Source organism: Mobula hypostoma, chromosome 15 (genome assembly GCF_963921235.1).
Source record: "Mobula hypostoma chromosome 15, sMobHyp1.1, whole genome shotgun sequence".
Lineage (NCBI taxonomy): Eukaryota > Metazoa > Chordata > Chondrichthyes > Myliobatiformes > Myliobatidae > Mobula > Mobula hypostoma.
In genome coordinates this window covers 14,717,967-14,736,125 of record NC_086111.1, presented here as the reverse complement: position 1 = coordinate 14,736,125, position 18,159 = coordinate 14,717,967, and the positions used below count along the sequence as shown (strand labels likewise).

The window sequence follows — 18,159 nt, the reverse complement described above, 5'->3', positions numbered from 1 at the left end:
TCTGCACTCTTTCAATCTTACTGATATCCTTCCTATAGTTAGGTGACCAGAACTGCACACAATACTCCAAATTTGGCTTCACCAATGTCTTATACAACCTCACCATAACATCCCCTCTTATACTCAATACTTTGATTTATGAATACCAGGATGCCAAAAGCCTTCTTTACAACCCTGTCTACCTGTGACGCCACTTTCAGGGAATTATGTATCTGAACTCCCAGATCCCTTTGTTCCTCCGCACTCCTCGGTGCCCTACCATTTACTGTTCATGTCGTACCTTGATTTGTCCTTCCAAAATGCAATGCCTCACATTTGTCTGCATTAAATTCCATCTGCTATTTGCTGGCCCATTTTTCCAGTTGGTCCAAATCCCTCTGCAAGCTTTGAAAGCCTTCCTCGCTGTCCACAACGCCTCCAATCTTAGTGTCATCAGCAAACTCGCAGATCCAATTTACCACATTATCATCTAGATCATTGATATTGACAACAAACAATGGTCTCAACACAGATCCCTGAGGCACACCACTAGTCACAGGCCTCCAGTCTGAGAAGCAATCATCCACTACCACTCTCCGTCTTCTCCCACACAGCCAATTTCAAATCCAGTTTACAACCTCTCCACGGATACCTAGTGTCTGAACCTTCTGAACTAACCTCCCATGTGGGACCTTGTCAAAGGCCTTACTAAAGTCCATTTAGACAACATCCACAGCCTTTCCTTCATCTACTTTCTCGGTTACCTCCTCGAAAAACTCTACAAGATTCGTTAAACATGATCTACCACTCACAAAGCCATGCTAACTATCCTTAATCAGCCCTTGGCTGTCCAAATACTTGTATATCTGATCTCTCAGAACACCTTCCAATAATTTACCTACTACTGATGCCAGGCTTACCGGCCGGTAATTACCTGGTTTAATTTTGGAGCCTTTTTTAAACAAACAGAGCAACACGAGCTACCCTCCAATCCTCCGGCACCACATCCATGGCTAAGGACATTTTAAATATTTCTGCTGGGGCCCCTGCAACTTCTACACTAGTCTCTCTCAAGGTCCGAGGAAATATCATGTCAGGCCCACGGGATTTATCTACCTTTATTCGCTGTAAGGCAGCAATCACCTCCTCCTCTTCAATCTCTATATGTTCCATGACACTGCTGCTTGTTTCCCTTCCTTCCATATACGATATGCCAATTTCCTGAGTAAATACTGATGCAAAAAAACTGTTTAAGATCTCCCCCATCTCGCGAGGCTCCCCACACTTTGATCTTCTAGGGGACCAATTTTGTCCCTTACTATCCTTTTAATATACTTGTAGAAACCCTTTGGGTTTATCTTCACATTATCTGCCAAAGCAACCTCATGTCTTCTTTTTGCCTTCCTGATTTCCTTCTTTAGTACCTTCTTACATTTTCTATACTCTTTAAGTACCTCATTTGTTCTTTGTTGCCTATACCTGCTACACACCTCCCTCTTTTTCTTAACCAGATTGCCAATATCCCTTGAAAACCAAGGTTCCCTATGCCTGTTAATTTTACCTTTAATCCTGGCAGGAACATGCAAACTCTGCACTCTCAAAATTTCACCTCTGAATGCCTTCCACTTACTGAACACATCCTTGCCAGAAAACAACTTACCCAATCCACTCTTCCTAGATCCCTTCTCATTTCCACAAAATTGGTCCTTCTCCAATTTAGAACCTCAACTCGAGGACCAGACCTATCCTTATCCATAGTTAACTTGAAACTAATGACATTATGGTCACTGGACCCAAAATGTTCACCTACACATACTTCTGTCATCTGACCTGTCTGGTTTCCTAATAGGAGATCAAGTATTGCATCCTCTCTCGTTGGTACCTCTATATATTGATTTAGAAAACATTCCTGAATACATTTGACAAACTCCAAGCCATCTAGCTCTTTCACACTGTGGGAGTCCCAGTCAATATGTGGAAAGTTAAAATCTCCTACTATTACAACTTCCTGTTTCTTACATCAGTCTGCTATCTCTCTACAGATTTGCTCCTCCAATTCTGACTACTGGGTGGTCTATAATACAATCTTATTACCTTTCCCATTCCTCAGCTCCACCCATATGGCCTCTGTAGACAAGCCCTCAGGGCTGTCCTGTCTATACACAGCTGTGATATTTTCCCTGACTAGTAATGCCATTCCTCCCCCTTTCATCCCGCCCCCTCTATCACATCTGAAACAACGGAAGCCCAGAATATTAAGCTGCCAGTCCTGCCCTTCCTGCAACCAAGTCTCACTAATAGCAATAATGTCATAATCCCACGTGCCAATCCACGCCTTAAACTCATCTGCCTTACCTACAATACTCATTGCATTGAAATAGATGCACCTAAGAACATTTCTATCACGTACAAACCTTTGATTTCTGTCTATACATGCAGTCCTCGCATGACCTTTATCCTCCTCCACCTCACTATCTGCTCTAACACTCTGGTTCCCCTCCCCCTGCAAACCTAGTTTAAACCCCCCGGAGCAGCACTAGCAAAACTACCTGCAAGGATGTTAGTCCCCATGTCCAGAAACATGAAGTCCTCCCTCCTGCACCATCTCCTTAGTCAACTCCTTATCTTCCTATTTCTAGCCTTACTAGCACGTGGCATGGGTAGCAATCCTGAGATCGCAACCCTGGAGGTCCTGTCCTTCAACTTTGCACCTAACTCCCTAAACTCTTTTTGCAGGACCTCCTCCTCCTTCCTATCCACGTTATTGGCCCTTACATGGACTACGACATCTGGCTGCTCACCCTCCCTCTTGAGAATACCAAGAACTCGATCCAAGATATCGCGGACCCTGGCACCAGGAGTGCAACAGACCATCCGGGATTCTCGATCTCTCCCACAGAACCTTTTATCTGTTCCCCTAACTATCAAATCCCCTATCACTACTGCTCTCCTCTTTTCCCTCCTTCCTTTCTGAGCTGAGGTCAATGCCAGAGACGCAATCACTACAACTTGTCCCTGGTAGGTCATCCCCACCAACAGTATCTAAAACAGTATACTTATTGTTAATGAGAATGGCCACAGGGGTGCTCGGTTCTTTCTGTCTAATCCCCTTCCCTCTCCTGACAGTCACCCAGCTACCTGTCTCCTGACTTAGGAGTGACTGTCTCCCTGAAACTCCTATTTCTGCCTTTGCCTCACAAATGATCCGAAGTTCATCCAGCTCCAGTTCCCTAACTCGGTTTGTCAGGAGCTGCAGCTGGATGCATCTTTTACAGATGTAGTCATCAGGGACAATTGTGCTGACCCTGACTTCCCACATACTGCATACGGAGTACTCGACTGCCCTAACTGCTGCCTCCATTACCTACTCCTAAGGTAATTAAATTAATTAAAGGAATTTACCCAGCCTTACCTCAATGGGAGCAAGCTCGTCCTCAGCCTCTGCTCGCCAAAGCCTCTCCAGCCAAAGCCTCAAAGCTCCACTCCAACCCTGAGCTCCTCTTCAGTTACCCCTCCTTTTATTTGTCCCTGCCAGTTATCAAGTAGTTACTCCCTCTAATCAACTAATCAACACTGTTTAACCCTTCAGTTGCCCTCCACGCTTCTTTTAAAGCACACTCACCTTAGCTCCTCAGCTGCTTCCCAGCACTCAGCGCTCTCCCAAGCCCCTCGCTCCTCCTCCTGCTGCGATGGCCCCGCGATCACAGTCATCCCCACTCCCCTAACTTTGCCCCATACCCTTTGATGCCCTGGCTAATCAAGAACATATCTATCTCTGCTTTAAGTGTACTCAATGACTTGGCCTCCACAGCCATTCATGGAAACAAATTCCACAGATTTACCACCCTCTGACTAAAGTAATTTCTCCGCAACTCTGTTCTGAATGGACGTCCTTCAACCCTGAAGTTGTGCCCTCCCAGAGTTCCCACATTTCACACAAAAAACATACCACTACCTCCATTCTCAGTACACTAGCTACGTACTAACAAAAAAAACTTCGCAGAAGCTTACTTAACCTTTGCCTGTGCTTGCCCAAGCTTGTTCTCGCCTAAGTCTGTTGAGCCACTGCTAAATCACTAACACTATTCACTCACACAATGGCCTGCCCACAATTACAGCCTGCTGAAAAAAAGAGTTAAAAAAAGCACCTCATGCTGCGTCAACAACAAATGATGTCTTGTGCTGATTGCAGTTCACCTAAAAAGTTCTCTCTCAAATAAGTGTTTTTTACGGGAGGGGGCAAAAAAAAATTGTAAAAACAGTATGATTCTACATGCTGTGTTCAGGGAAGAATTGGTCCATTTATGAGCCTGATCTTGTGGAGGCAGCTGAATTCACATGCAGTGCAAACAGTAATACCCTTAAGAACAAACTGCATGGAGAGGTTTAAGGGAAAGCAGTTCCTTGCCACCAGCAATGATGACTGAACTTGATTTATAGAGCTCATTGCCATCTCCAAGAACTCTGCATCTTGAATGTGAAGATGATGCAACATTAAGCATTTTCCTAGATTCATTTGTTGGCAAATGCATTACGTGCTTGTTTGACTCTCTGCTATGTTTAGTACAAACTTTAAATAGCTGTCTTCTAATTTGTCATTGTTTATCGTCACCATTTTTGCAACTATCTGTAGTGAATGCTCATTTATGAATCACTTTTGCCCCATTGATTTCTTAAGACCATAAGATATAAGAGCAGAAGTAGGCGATTTGGCCCATCGAGTCTGCTCCAATATTCAATCATGGATTGATCCAATTCTTCCAGTCATCCCCACTCCCCTGCCTTCTCCCCATACCCTTTGATGCCCTGGCTAATAAAGGAACCTATCTATTTCTGTCTTAAATGCACCCAATGATTTGGCCTCCACAGCCGCTCGTGGCAACAAATTCCACAGATTTACCACCCTCTGACTAAAATAATTTCAACACACCTCTGTTCTAAATGGACGTCCTTTAATCCTGAAGTCGTGCCCTCTTGTCCTAGACTCCCCTACCATGGGAAATAACTTAGTCATATCTAATCTGTTCAAGCCTTTTAACATTTGGAGTGTTTCTATGAGATCCCCCCTCATTCTCTTGAACTCCAGGGAATACAGCCCAAGAGCTGCCAGACGTTCCTCAAATGGTAACCCTTTCATTCCTGGAATCATTCTCGTGAATCTTCTCTGAACCCTCTCCAATATCAGTATATCCTTTCTAAAATTACGAGCCCAAAACTGTACACAATATTCCAAGTGTGGTCTCACGAGTGTTTTATAGAACCCCAACATCACATCCTTGCTTTTATATTCTATACCTCTAGAAACGAATTGCCAACATTGCTTTCGCCTTCTTCACCACCGACTCAACCTGGAGGTTAACCTTCAGGGTATCTTTTGAATGAAAGCAAAAGAGGAATTTCTTTGGCCAGAGAATAATCAATCTGTGGAATGCTCTGCCACAGACTGTGGTGGAGGCCGAGTGCATGGATATATTTAAGGTGGAAGTTGAAAATTTCCTGATCGGTCAGGGCATCAAAAGATCTGGGGAAAAGGTAGGTGCATGGAGTTGAGTGGGATCTGAGATCATCCATGATGAAATGGTGGAGCAGACTCCATGGGCTGAATAGCCGAATTCTGCCCCATGTCTTATGATTTTATGAACGCAAGAGTCCGTGTCGCCCAATTGCACTCACATGACCAACTAACCTCCTGAATTGTGTGTCTTTGGAATGTGGGAGGAAAGCAGGGAGCACCTGGGGAAAATACAACTGGTTATGGGTACAGCGTACAAACTCCTTACAGACACTAGCAAGAACTGAACCCAAGTTGTTGACACTGCAGTAGCATGATACTCACCACTACACTATCATGACAAATTTGTTCAGAATGGATTTCATGCATTGTGAGCAGTTACAGGCCTCATATCTAAGAAACCATGTGCTGGCATTGCAGAGGGTCAGAGGAAGCTTAGGGGAGTGATCCCAGAAATAAAAGGTTTAACCTGTGAGGAGCGTTTGATAACTCTAGGCATGTACCCATTGGAGTTTAGAAGAATGAGGGGCATTTCACTGAAATCTAGTGAATATTGAAAGGGTAACACAGAGCAGACATGGCCAAGATGTTTCCAATAATGGGAGAGTCTAGGCCCTGAGGGCACAGCCTCAGAATAGAAGGAAACCCCTTTCGGCACAGTAGGGTGAATGTGTGGAATTCGTTTATACAGATTGCTATGCAGGCCAAGTCATTGGGTATATTTAATGTGGAGGTGAAGAAATTCTTGATTTGTAAGAGCATCAGAATTTATAGAGAAGGCAGGAATAAAAATAAGACCATATGTGGAGGAATTTTCATGCATCAAAGGGTTAAAATGGACTAAGTAGAATAAATGCCTGAAGCCTGTGAAAGACGAGAGTGGGGCGGAACCAAATGCACCAGTCTGTCCCTGTTTTTGTAATTCTTTATCACACATCAGCATACTTCTGCTAGAGCGGCTTCTTATCATGATTAAAGGGCAACAGAATGTATTGTGTGTCCGCACAAAGGTCATGTATCAGAACTGAATGTGAGTGTTGTCCTCCTCTTTTGACTTAAACCTCAAGGCCTGCATCCCACTGTCTCATCAATGGAACGTGCAGTGATCATGAGTGCGTGAACAGTTGATGACTAACAGATACCTCCTGCTTGTAGTGCTTACTAATATGTACTCAACTGGATAAAGGAAGCCGTACTTGAAGCTGTTTTTGGAACTCTGATACTCCGCTCTTAGGGAAAAGTTCCCCGTAGTATCACAATTAAAGATTGGTTGAAGCAATCCCCTCCGTGTCTGAGTGCAGTTCCTAATATTTCTATGACACCATAAGACAAATCAGCCGAATTAGACCATTGACTCATCTAATCTGCTCTGCCATTTCATCATGGCTGATCCATTTTCCTCTCAACTCCATTCTCCTGCCTTCTCCCAATAAATTTTCATGCCCTGACTGATCATGAACCTATCAACCTCCACCTTAATTGCACCCAGTGGCCCAGCCTCCACAGCTGCCTGTGGCAACGAATTCCACAGATTCTGTCTAAAGAAATACCCTCTCATCTCTATTCTAAATGGACGTCCCTCTATTTTGAGAGTGTGAGCTCTGGTCCTAGACTCCCCCACCAAAGTAAGCATCCTCTTTACATTCTCTCTATCTAGGCCTTCCGACATTTGATAGCTTTCAATGAGATCACCCCTCATTCTTCTAAATTCCAGCGATGACAAGCCCAGAGCCTTCAATCGTTGCTCATGTGATAAATCTTTCATTTCCAGAATCTTTCTCTGAACCCTCTCAAATGTCAGCACATCCTTTCTTAAACAAGGGGCCCAAAACTGTTCACAGTACTCCAGGTAAGGCCTCACCACTACTCTCTGGCTTCTCGCACAAAGTCAATGTCTAATCCAATTTACTACCTCATCCTGAATCTTTCTGACCAGCCTCCCATGTGGGACCTTGTCAAATGTCGAACTGAAGTCCACGTAGACAACATCCACTACTTTGCCTTCAATCACTTTCCTGTTAATTTGCTTTAAAAACTCTAAGACTGGTTGATGTACGAATGTTTGGCTACAATATGGTTTTGGAAATAATTTCTTAGCCATGACCTTACTTCTACCACAACGTTAAAAATGGGGATGTTTGTTGGTTGCACAATGTTAAATTTTATTTACTTATTTATATAGAGATACAGCGTGGAATAAGGCCTTCCGACCCGTCAAGCCACACCGCCAGCAACCCCCCAATTAACCCTAACCTAATCACGGGACAATTTACAATGACCAATTAACCTACCCGATTCATCATTGGACTGTGGGAGGAAACTGGAACAAGCAGACAACACCCACACATTCCACAGGGAGGACATACAGAGGCTCCTTATGAAGGAGGCTGGGACTGAGCTCTGATCTCCAATGCCCCAAGCTGTAATAGCATTGCGCTAACCGCTAGACTGCTACGCACTACTCATACGCTAAACTTTCTTAGTATGTGTAGCCATACAGCATGATCTAGATTCTAGGCAACACTAAAGCACAGGCTGATATGTAGTAAGTTACAGAGGAAGACCACTTAAGTTCTAGACAATATCCATCTTAACTTAGAAGCTACCATCTACTCTTGAGATTCAGTGCCATTGTTGAGACCCCAGCAACAGACTGGAAGTCTGCCATTGACCAGCCATTCAACTGGACTGGCCACAGTTTAAGTCTTTGGGCTCTTGTATCTCCTGCTAGTAATATGAAGAGGATATGTCCTAGATGTTAAGGGTCTTTCATGATAGATGCCACCTCATTGAGGCACTGCCTCTTGAAGATGTCCTCGATGGTGGGGAGGGTTGTGTCCATGATGGAGCTGGCTGAGTCCACAATCCTCGGCAACCTCCTGCGCTCCTGTGCACTGCAGGGTCCATATCAGATTATGATGCAACCAGACAGAAGCTCTCCACCATATATCTACAGAAATTTGCAGGAGTGTTTGGTAACATACTGAATCTCCTCAAACTCCTAATGAAGTAGAGCCACTGGCATGCCTTCTTCATAACTGTATCAATGTGTTGGCCAAAGACAGATCCTCTGAGATGCTGATACACAGAAACTTGAAGTTGCTCACCCTCAGTGAGGATTGGTGTGTGTTCGTCCAACTTCTCCTTCTTGAAATCCACAATCAATTCCTTGATCTCGCTGACGTTGAGTGCGAGGTTGTTGCTGCAACACAACTCAGCCAGCCGATCTACCTCCTGTGTTTCTCCTTTCTCCGACCTGAAATTATTGTAACAGTGGAGTCTGTGAGCTGTGCCTAACCATACAGTCAGAGAGGGTAAAGAAATGGCACATGAATGAAAAAGAAAGTATTGAGAGGGAAGCATTACATTGATCTTGGAAGTAGATTATAAGGTCAACATAATATCGTGGGCCGAAGGGCCTGTATATGCTGAACTGTTCTGTTTCGTGTTCTATAGTTGGATTAAACACTTCAGTGTTGATTATCAGCAAGGAGATTTTATTACTAGTCTGCACTGACTGTAGTCTCCTGATAAGAAGTCGAGGATCTATTTGCAGAGGCCCAGCTTTTGAAGCGTCTAATGAGTACTGATGAGATGATGGTGTTGAGAGCTGAACTCGAATCAACAAACAACAGCCTGACACAATTTGCTGCTACCCAGGTGGTCCCCGGCAGAATGAAGAGCCAGTGAGATAACACCTATTGTCTATTGTAAAATTGATGTGGCAGCAGGCAAACTGCAAAGACCCCAGGTCATTGCTCAGGCAGGGGTTAATACTAGCTGTGACCAAACTCTCAAAGCGCTTCATCACAACAGATGTGAGTGATACAGGCCAATAGTCACTGAGGCAGCTCACCCTGCTCTTCTCTTTTGAAGTAAATGGAATTGCAGCAATGAGAGGTTGAAGATGTCCCTGAACACCAGCCAATTCATCAGCCCAGGTTTTCAGTACCTTTCCGGGTACACCATCAGGGCCTGACAAGGATTCTCCTTTTTGAAGGATGTTCTGATGTTGGCCTCTGAGACAGAGATCACAGTGGGGATTTGTACAGGCATAGTGTATTCTCTCTTTCAAAGTATGAATAAGGAAGTAACAGCATGTATACACTCACAGCTGTTATGCATCTGATTGTGAATCGCTCGTTTGTTTTCACACTGGCCTTCTGTAGGTCGTACACGGACATGTAAGGTTCTGGATCAGCAGTCTTGACACCACCAATCTCGCCATCAAGAAGGCAGCACACTCTCATCCACACAGGTCTTTATGAAGTCAATGACGATTGTGGTAGATTGATTCAAATCCAAAGGTGCATCCCTGAATACAGTCCAGTTGACCAATTCAAAGCATCCTGTAAATGCTCCTCCACTGCCCTCACCAGAAGAGCAGATTTACAGCCAGGTGATCTCCTTTCTTATCTTTTGACATGGTAAGTGTTCTTGATGGTGATGTAACATTGACTGAGCTTGTTGGCTCCTCTGATTCTGCAGGAGACAATTTGATGATAGTTTGCTACCCACGCTAGAATACTCTCTTCTCCCCCATTCCCAATGGGCAAAAGATACAAAAATCTGAATGGACATACCACCAGGCTCAAGGATGGCATCTATCCCCTTGCACAAGACTATTGGACAGTTACAATGAGATGAACTCCTGAGCTTACAATCTACCTCGTTATGACCTTGCACCATATTGTCTGCCTGCACTTTCTCTGTAACCATAATCCTTTATTTTCCAATTTGTTATTGCTTTAACTCAGTACACTATTGCAATGAATTGATCTGCGAGAAAAGTCTTTCACTGTCCCTCTGTATACCTAACAATAATAAACCAGTTTACCAACTCGAACATTAATTTCCTCCAACACTGATATACTGCAGATGCAGAATAATCGATCTATAAAATGCAATTCAGTTACTCATCTAAGCAACTCCTAAATCACCTGCTTCAGTCACCAGAAAGGTATCAGAATCAGGTTTATTATCACCAGCATGTGACATGAAATTTGTTAACTTAGCAACAGCAGTTCAATGCAATACATAATCTAGCAGAGTAAAAAGAAATAATAAGTAAATCAATTACGGTATATGCATATTGAATAGATTTTTTTAAAGTGCAAAAACAGAAATATTATATATTTTAAAAAAGTGAGGTAGTGTCCAAAGATTCAGCCCATTTAGGAATCGGATGGCAGAGGGGAAGAAGCTATTCCTGAATCGCTGAGTGTGCCTTCAGGCTTCTGTATCTTCTAACCGATGGCAACATTGAGAAAAGGGCATGCCCTGGGTGCCGGAGGTCCTTAATATGGAAGCTGCCTTTCTGAGACACCGCTCCCTGAAGATGTCCTGGGTACTTTGTAGGCTAGTACTCAAGATGGAGTTGACTAGATTTACAACCTTCTTCAGCTTCTTTCAGTCCTGTGCAGTAGCCCCTCCATATCAGACAGTGATGCAGTTTGTCAGAATGCTCTCCACAGTACAACTATAGCAGTTTTTGAGTGCATTTGTTGACATGTCAAATCTCTTCAAACTTCTAATAGCCGTTGTCTTGCTTTCTTTATGACTACATCGATGTGTTGGGACCAGGTTAGATCCTCAGAGATCTTGACACCCAGGAACTTGAAACAGGTAAAGAATAGTAAGTGCATGAGAACACCCTTAAAAACAACAGCCTCTACACTACTGTGCTACCCTACCCCCACCGCCATGGAGAGAAGTGGGCTGTCAACAAGTTTAAAAATAAACAAATAATAAATCACATCTAACCAATCCATTTATAATCCTGCGTTTACTCACATTTCCATCTATTGACGCTATACCGCAGAACCTTCAATGTTATTAGATCTCAATTTAAGAACTCCTTACCCAAGAGTACTGTGGAAACACTTCTCCAGAACCATAACCGTTTGAGGTGACAGGTCACTGTCTTCTCTGGGGCAATTGCAGATGGGCGATAAACGCTTACCTTGCTAACGACACTCACATTCTGAAACAGGAATACATTTTCATTTTTTTCTAAGCATAACTTCTGATGGGAAGCTGCAGTACTTTCAGTGATCAACAGTTGCAGTGAATAATATTGAGGAATCAATGGAAGACAATTTCTCCCCCATCCTTGACAGACCCAAATCCCAGCAGCAGTTGCATGGCAATGCAGAAACATTATGTCACTCACAATCAAGACCACCAAATCCTCTCAGGTTTGAATGGACCTAATCCAATACATACTGTAGCCACTTCATTGGAGAGTAGTCAAACATTTCCTGAAAAAACAGGCAATGATAATGTACACCTTCTATTTGCCATTATAACATGAGCAAAGGCCTGAATACAAGGTAAACTTCCGCTAGAACAATTAGACATCACATCATGGGATAATTGAGCAGAGGTTCTAGCCTAACACTTATTAACTACAGGAGATGTTGAAAGGATATAAGACATTGCTGAGCAAATATTTCCTGGTTTTCTCGTGCTTCAGAATAGCTATGGTAAGGCGCAAGTAGTGAATCTGAAAAGAAATACAAATGAAGAAAGTTAGTACACCAAGCGCAAACAACAGGAATTCTGCAGATGCTGGAAATTCAACCAACACACATCAAAGTTGCTGGTGAACGCAGCAGGCCAGGCAGCATCTCTAGGAAGAGGTACAGTCGACGTTTCAGGCCAAGACCCTTCGTCAGGACTAACGAACTAACGTTAGTCCTGACGAAGGGTCTCGGCCTGAAACGTCGACTGTACCTCTTCCTAGAGATGCTGCCTGGCCTGCTGCGTTCACCAGCAACTTTGATGTGTGTTGTTAGTACACCAAGGTTCTTTTTATATCAAAATAAACTTTATTCATAATAAAAAAGCTATTTGCAAGAATAAACCATGCAAGCCTTTTCATTCCTACATTCACAGTCAATGCAATAAGTAGTGTCCTATTAAGCTCAGATGGTATTGCCTCACCTGCAGCCCTAGGTCAGGAATAATTGGAGAAAACCTGTAGGCACGAAGTAGTGACATCATCAGCTGTTTCAAACACTCCTGTACTTCATAGTCCTGCAACAGATGATGAAGTATACTCAAAACTGGGCCCAGGCAACAAACAAGAAAGGTGATGATGAATAAAATACATCACAATGATTTACCTCTTGAAAGAGCCCAAATACAGTCTATTAACTTAATCGTAGTTAAGACACAATACAGTCTCAGGAGAACCAATAGCCAATGAAAAAGCAGCAGTACAGACCTAGCAGTACACTACATGATTCAAATACAGACTGGTCAAACCACTAATTAGATAGAACAACACAGATACAAACAGACTGGTACACTGATCTCATAGAGAACAGCAGATACAAACAAGGCAATTTACTAATGATAGGTGCATATATCCCCATGGTGAGTGAAATTTAATACTCTGCATTAATCCAACAGAGGCCAGAAATCTGTGCACTTAGTGCAACAAAATGGACAAGCTGTATTCCACTCTGCTCCATACACCCATCCCATCTTCCCTCCCAACTTTTGTTTGAACCATTTGATAAGTCTTTCATTATTCACACTCACCTCCATAAGAAGCCACATCAGGTCCAGCAAGCGTTGGATCAATGGGTGCTCATCTATTGACCCACCTCTCTCCAGCATAGTCAGAAAATAGGACATCAGCACTTCTTCCACAAGGTAAACTTTGCACTGTTTATAACAAGAAAATATGAATTAAAGAGAGAAAACACCTGTAACCTTGTCAGTACTATGAAAATCTGCTGTCGGTTGTGAAAGTACTTCCAGAGACAACAATGACAGATACAGAGAGGATAGAGATGGCAAAGTAAGAAATCAGTAGCCAAAGTGGGGATAGAAAAACAAGAATCAACAGTGAAAAATGGCAAGAATAATTTATATAACATACTCACAACACGCTGGAGGAACTCAGCAGGTCGTGGAAACAATGAGTCGACGTTTTGGGCCGGAACCCTTCGTCAGGACTGTTGGGGAAAGGGGCAGAAGCCCTATAAAGACTTGTATCTGCCTACCTGGACTCCATTTTGTCACCCATGGTTCAGTCTCTCCCTACCTACATCCGGGATATATCCCATGCCCTCCACCTCTTCAATAACTTCCAGTTCCCCGGTCCCAATCACTTCATTTTCACTATGGATGTCCAATCCCTATACACCTCCATTCCCCACGAAGAAGGCCTCAAAGCCCTCCGCTACTTTCTGGATAATAGACCTCACCAGTTCCCCACCACCACTACCCTCCTCCAGTTGGCAGAACTGGTTCTCACACTCAATAACTTCTCTTTTGGCTCTTCCCACTTTCTTCACACCAAGGGTGTAGCTATGGGAACTCGCATGGGCCCTAGCTATGCCTGCCTCCTTGTTGGTTATGTGGAACAGTCTGTGTTCCAAACGTATTCTGGTACTGCTCCCCAACTTTTCCTTCGGTACCTTGACGACTACTTTGGTGCTGCTTCCTGCACCCATGCTGAGCTCGTCAATTTCATCAACTTTACTTCTAACTTCCACCCAGCCCTCAAATTCACTTGGTCTATCTTGGACACTTCTCTCCCCTTTCTCGATCTCTCGGTCTCATCTCTGGAGACAGACTGTCCACTACCATCTTCTACAAGCCCACTGACTCTCTTAACTACCTCTTCCCATCCCGCCACATGCAAAAATGCCATTCCCTATTCCCAGTTCTTCCGTCTCCGCCGCACCTGCTCCGAGGATGAGGATTTCCGTTCCAGGACATCTCAAATGTCCTCTTTCTTTAAGGATCGTGGTTTCCCTTCTGCTGTCATCAATGATGCCCTCACCCGCATCTCCTCCATTTCCTGCACTTCGGCTCTCACCCCATCCTCCCGCCACAACAGGGACAGAGTTCCCCTTGTCCTCACCTACCACCCCACTAGCCTCCAGGTCCAACACATTATCCTCCGCAATTTCCGCCATCTTCAACAGGACCCCACCACTAAGCACATCTTTCCCTCTCCACCCCTCTCCGCCTTCCGCAGGGATCGGACCCTCCGCGATTCCCTGGTCCACACGTCCCTCCCCACGGATCTCCCACCCGGCACTTATCCCTGTAAGCGCAAGTGCTACACCTGTCCCTACACCTCCTCTCTTGCCACCATTCAGGGCCCCAAACAGTCCTTCCAGGTGATGCAACACTTGACTTGTGAGTCTGTTGGGGTCATCTATTGCATCCGGTGCTCCCAGTGCGGCCTCCTCTACATTGGTGAAACCCGACGCAGATTGGGGGACCACTTTGTCAAGCACCTCCGCTCCGTCCGCCAGAACAGACAGGATCTCCCAGTAGCCACCCACTTCAACTCTGCTTCCCACTCCCATTCAGATATGTCCATACATGGCCTCCTCTACTGCCATGATGAGGCTAAACTCAGGTTGGAGGAGCAACACCTCATATACCGTCTAGGTAGTCTCCGGCCCCTTGGTATGAACATAGAATTCTCCAACTTCCGGTAATTCCCTCCCCCTCCCTTCCCCCATCCCTATGTCACTCTGCCCCCTCCCCCAGCTGCCTACCACCTCCCTCATGGTCCCGTCTCCTTCTACTACCCATTGTGTTTTCCCCTATTCTTTCTTCACCTTTCCTGCCTATCACCTCCCTGCCTCCCTTCCCCCACCCCTTTATCTTTCCCCTTACTGGTTTTTCACCTGGAACCTACCAGCCTTCTCCCTCCCACCCTCCCCCCACCTTCTTTATAGGGCCTCTGCCCCCTTCTCCTACAGTCCTGACGAAGGGTTCCAGCCCGAAACATCCACTCATCGTTTCCACGGATGCTGCCCGACCTGCTGAGTTTCTCCAGCGTGTTGTGAGTGTTGCTTTGACCCCAGCATCTGCAGATTATTTAGTATTTATGTAACATAATTGCAGAAAATAATCCCAGGGTGGAAATGGTGGGGGGCGGGGGGTGGAATTTTAAGGTGATTGGAGGATGTCAGAGATAAGTTTTTTTTTTGCACAGAGTGTGGTGGGTGCATGGAACACTCGGTAGATACATGCCGAGATTCTTTTAAGAGATTCTTAGATAGGTACATGAACGATTGAAAAATCGAGGATTATGTAGGAGGGAAGGGTTAAAATTAATCTTACACTGTAGATTAAAAACTCAGCACAACATCTTGGGTCAAAGGGGCTGTAATGTACCGTAATGTTCTATTCTATACTATGATTATATGTCAAAATCATCTTCACTCAAAGATCACTACACATTACTTTAACATTTGATGAAAATATAGTGTAATGCCTGATTGACACTAAGACTGACATCTGTGGAGGCAGGTTCTCTGGGTGTCTCTGAAATCTGGAGATATTGTCCTTCAGCATATCATGCTAGAGTCAGTATGGTTGACCTTGGTCATCCATGGGTTATCAACTCTCTCCAACACGTTTTGCAGCTATGAATTCCTAACTGAGTGGTCTGGTACTTGCCATTAGGGGTGCGAAGTAGTTAAAGATGTGTGCAAGAGTAACAAGCACAGTCGGTTCTCCCTCAGCTTGCCACGATGCAGGGTCCTTCTCCATCAGCTTTCCTTCCTTTAAATAAATGAGTAATGTTATCACCTCCTCCGCTGTTGCTCCATGATGTACTGGCTGCTAGGTGCTCTGCAGCAATCCTATACTGAGCATCTCCCAAGCATTTACTCCCCTCCAAGTCACTACCATATTCTCAACAGCAACTACAGATGAGCAATAATGATGGTCTTTCTATCAAAGCCCAGATCCTGTAAATGAATGAAGAGTAGTAACTGCTCACAGGCTGGCAATATACCCAATTATTTTCTCAAACTTAATTTTCCCTTGGCTACCTCCAGGTTACAAATCTAACACACTAAGTCAAAAGAGTATGGAACGTAAATGTGAAGCCCTTTTGCAAACACAGACTAGCACCAGGAAGATTTACCAAATCCTCCACTAAGGATTATGCATAGTGCATTCAAACACAGGCGAGATATCATAATATCCATTCCCACACCTAACACACTGCCTTTCCAATAATGAATAATCATGGCTCGCAGTGGTAATTAAGCAAAATATTAATGAGGTAAAACCAATTTCCTTACTTGGATGTCTAAGCCGATTGTGAACACATTCTTCAGGTACCCCAAGAGCTTGTGTGCCTTCACAAGATCTGCCTCTGGTGGGTCCTGCATGGGGCGATAGCCTTCCATTGGGTATGTGCGAATAAGTTAAAAGAAAACAATGTCAATCTGTTCAAACAGTAAATGGCAAACCGCAGGCTGCTGGCAATATTGATGGTAGAACCAGTGGGACACAATGCAATCTCAACTTGCTGTATCTGGATTAGTACGCAATCTCAAGAGCAATGAGTTAGTTAACCCAAGCAACAAATGGTTGAGAACTGCCACAAAAATAACCTATCGGACAACCTCAGCAAAACCAAAGAGCTGATTATTAATTCTTGGATGGAGAAGGAAGACAAACATATGCCATTCTACATTGGGCATTGACAGTGGAGTCAACAGTTTTAACATATCAGGTGACATGTCTTGAACTCAGCACAAGGAAATTGCACCAGCATCTTTATTTTACAATCATGCCAGTGTTCGAGAAGAGCAGGGTGAGGGCTGTCTTAATGACTGTCATCCAGTAGCACTCACATGAGTAGATTGGTTATGGTCAGAGTCAATTCCTGCTTGAGCAGGGACCTGGACCCACTGCACTTTGCCTATCACCACAATACGTCGACAGTGGATACAACCTCCATGGCTCTTCATGTGGCCTTGGACCACTGGACAATATTAATACTTGTGTCAGGATGCAGTTTATTGTTCACAGCTCAGCATTTAACACAATCATTCCTACAGGTCTGATCGAAAACTTGGGCCTCTGTACCTCGCTCTGCAAATCAATCCGTGACTTCCTCACTAGAAGATCACAGTCTGTGCAAATTGGAAATAACACCTCCACCTCTCTGATAATCAACACAGGCACACCTCAAGCATGTGTGCCTGACCACCACTCTACTGACTCTACACCCATGTCTACATGACTAGACACAGTTCAAATACCATCTATAAATTTGGTGATGATACAACTATTGATGGCAGAGTTTCAGATGGTGACAAGAAGGCATAAAGGAGCGAGATAGATCAGCTAGTTGAGTGGTGTCGCAGCAATAACCTTGCACTCAACATCAGAAAGACAAATAAATAGATTGTGGACTTCAAAAACGGGTAAGACAAGGGAACACAGACCAGTCCTCATCAAGGGATCAGAAGTAGAAAGGATGAGCAACTTCAAGTTCTGGGTGTCAACAATGCTGAGGATCTATCCTGGGCCCAGCATATCGATGCAATTACAAAGAAGGCACGACAGCGACTATATTTCATTAGGAGTTTGAGAAGATTTGGTATGTCACCAAAGACATTTGCAAATTTCTACAGATGTACCGTGGAGGGCATTCTAACTGATTACATCACCACTTGGTATTGGTGGGGGGGCCCACTTCACCGGACTGAAGTAAGCTGCAGAAAGTTGTGAACTCAGACAGCTCCATCATGGGCACTAGTCTCTCCAGCATCCTGGACATCGTCAAGGAGCAGTGCCTCAAAAGCATGGCATGCATCATTAGGGACCCCCATCACCCAGGACATGCCCTCTTCTCATTGCTACCATCAGGGAGGAGGTACAGAAGC

The 18,159-nt window shown here is 44.3% G+C and overlaps 1 protein-coding gene across 3 annotated transcripts in view; it reads right to left on the bottom strand.

Annotated features, from left to right (window-relative positions):
- The window catches only part of LOC134356709 (E3 ubiquitin-protein ligase RNF123), a 435,173-nt gene that overhangs the window by 324,040 nt on the left and 92,974 nt on the right, over positions 1-18,159 (bottom strand). For all 3 annotated transcript variants that reach the window (XM_063067762.1, XM_063067763.1, XM_063067761.1), the window contains 5 exons: positions 16,564-16,678; positions 15,932-16,036; positions 13,040-13,165; positions 12,437-12,529; positions 11,923-11,996 (listed from right to left, as the gene is read on the bottom strand). In XM_063067762.1, the coding sequence (XP_062923832.1) occupies positions 11,923-11,996; positions 12,437-12,529; positions 13,040-13,165; positions 15,932-16,036; positions 16,564-16,678 (513 nt within the window). The remainder of the gene's footprint in view (positions 1-11,922; positions 11,997-12,436; positions 12,530-13,039; positions 13,166-15,931; positions 16,037-16,563; positions 16,679-18,159) is intronic.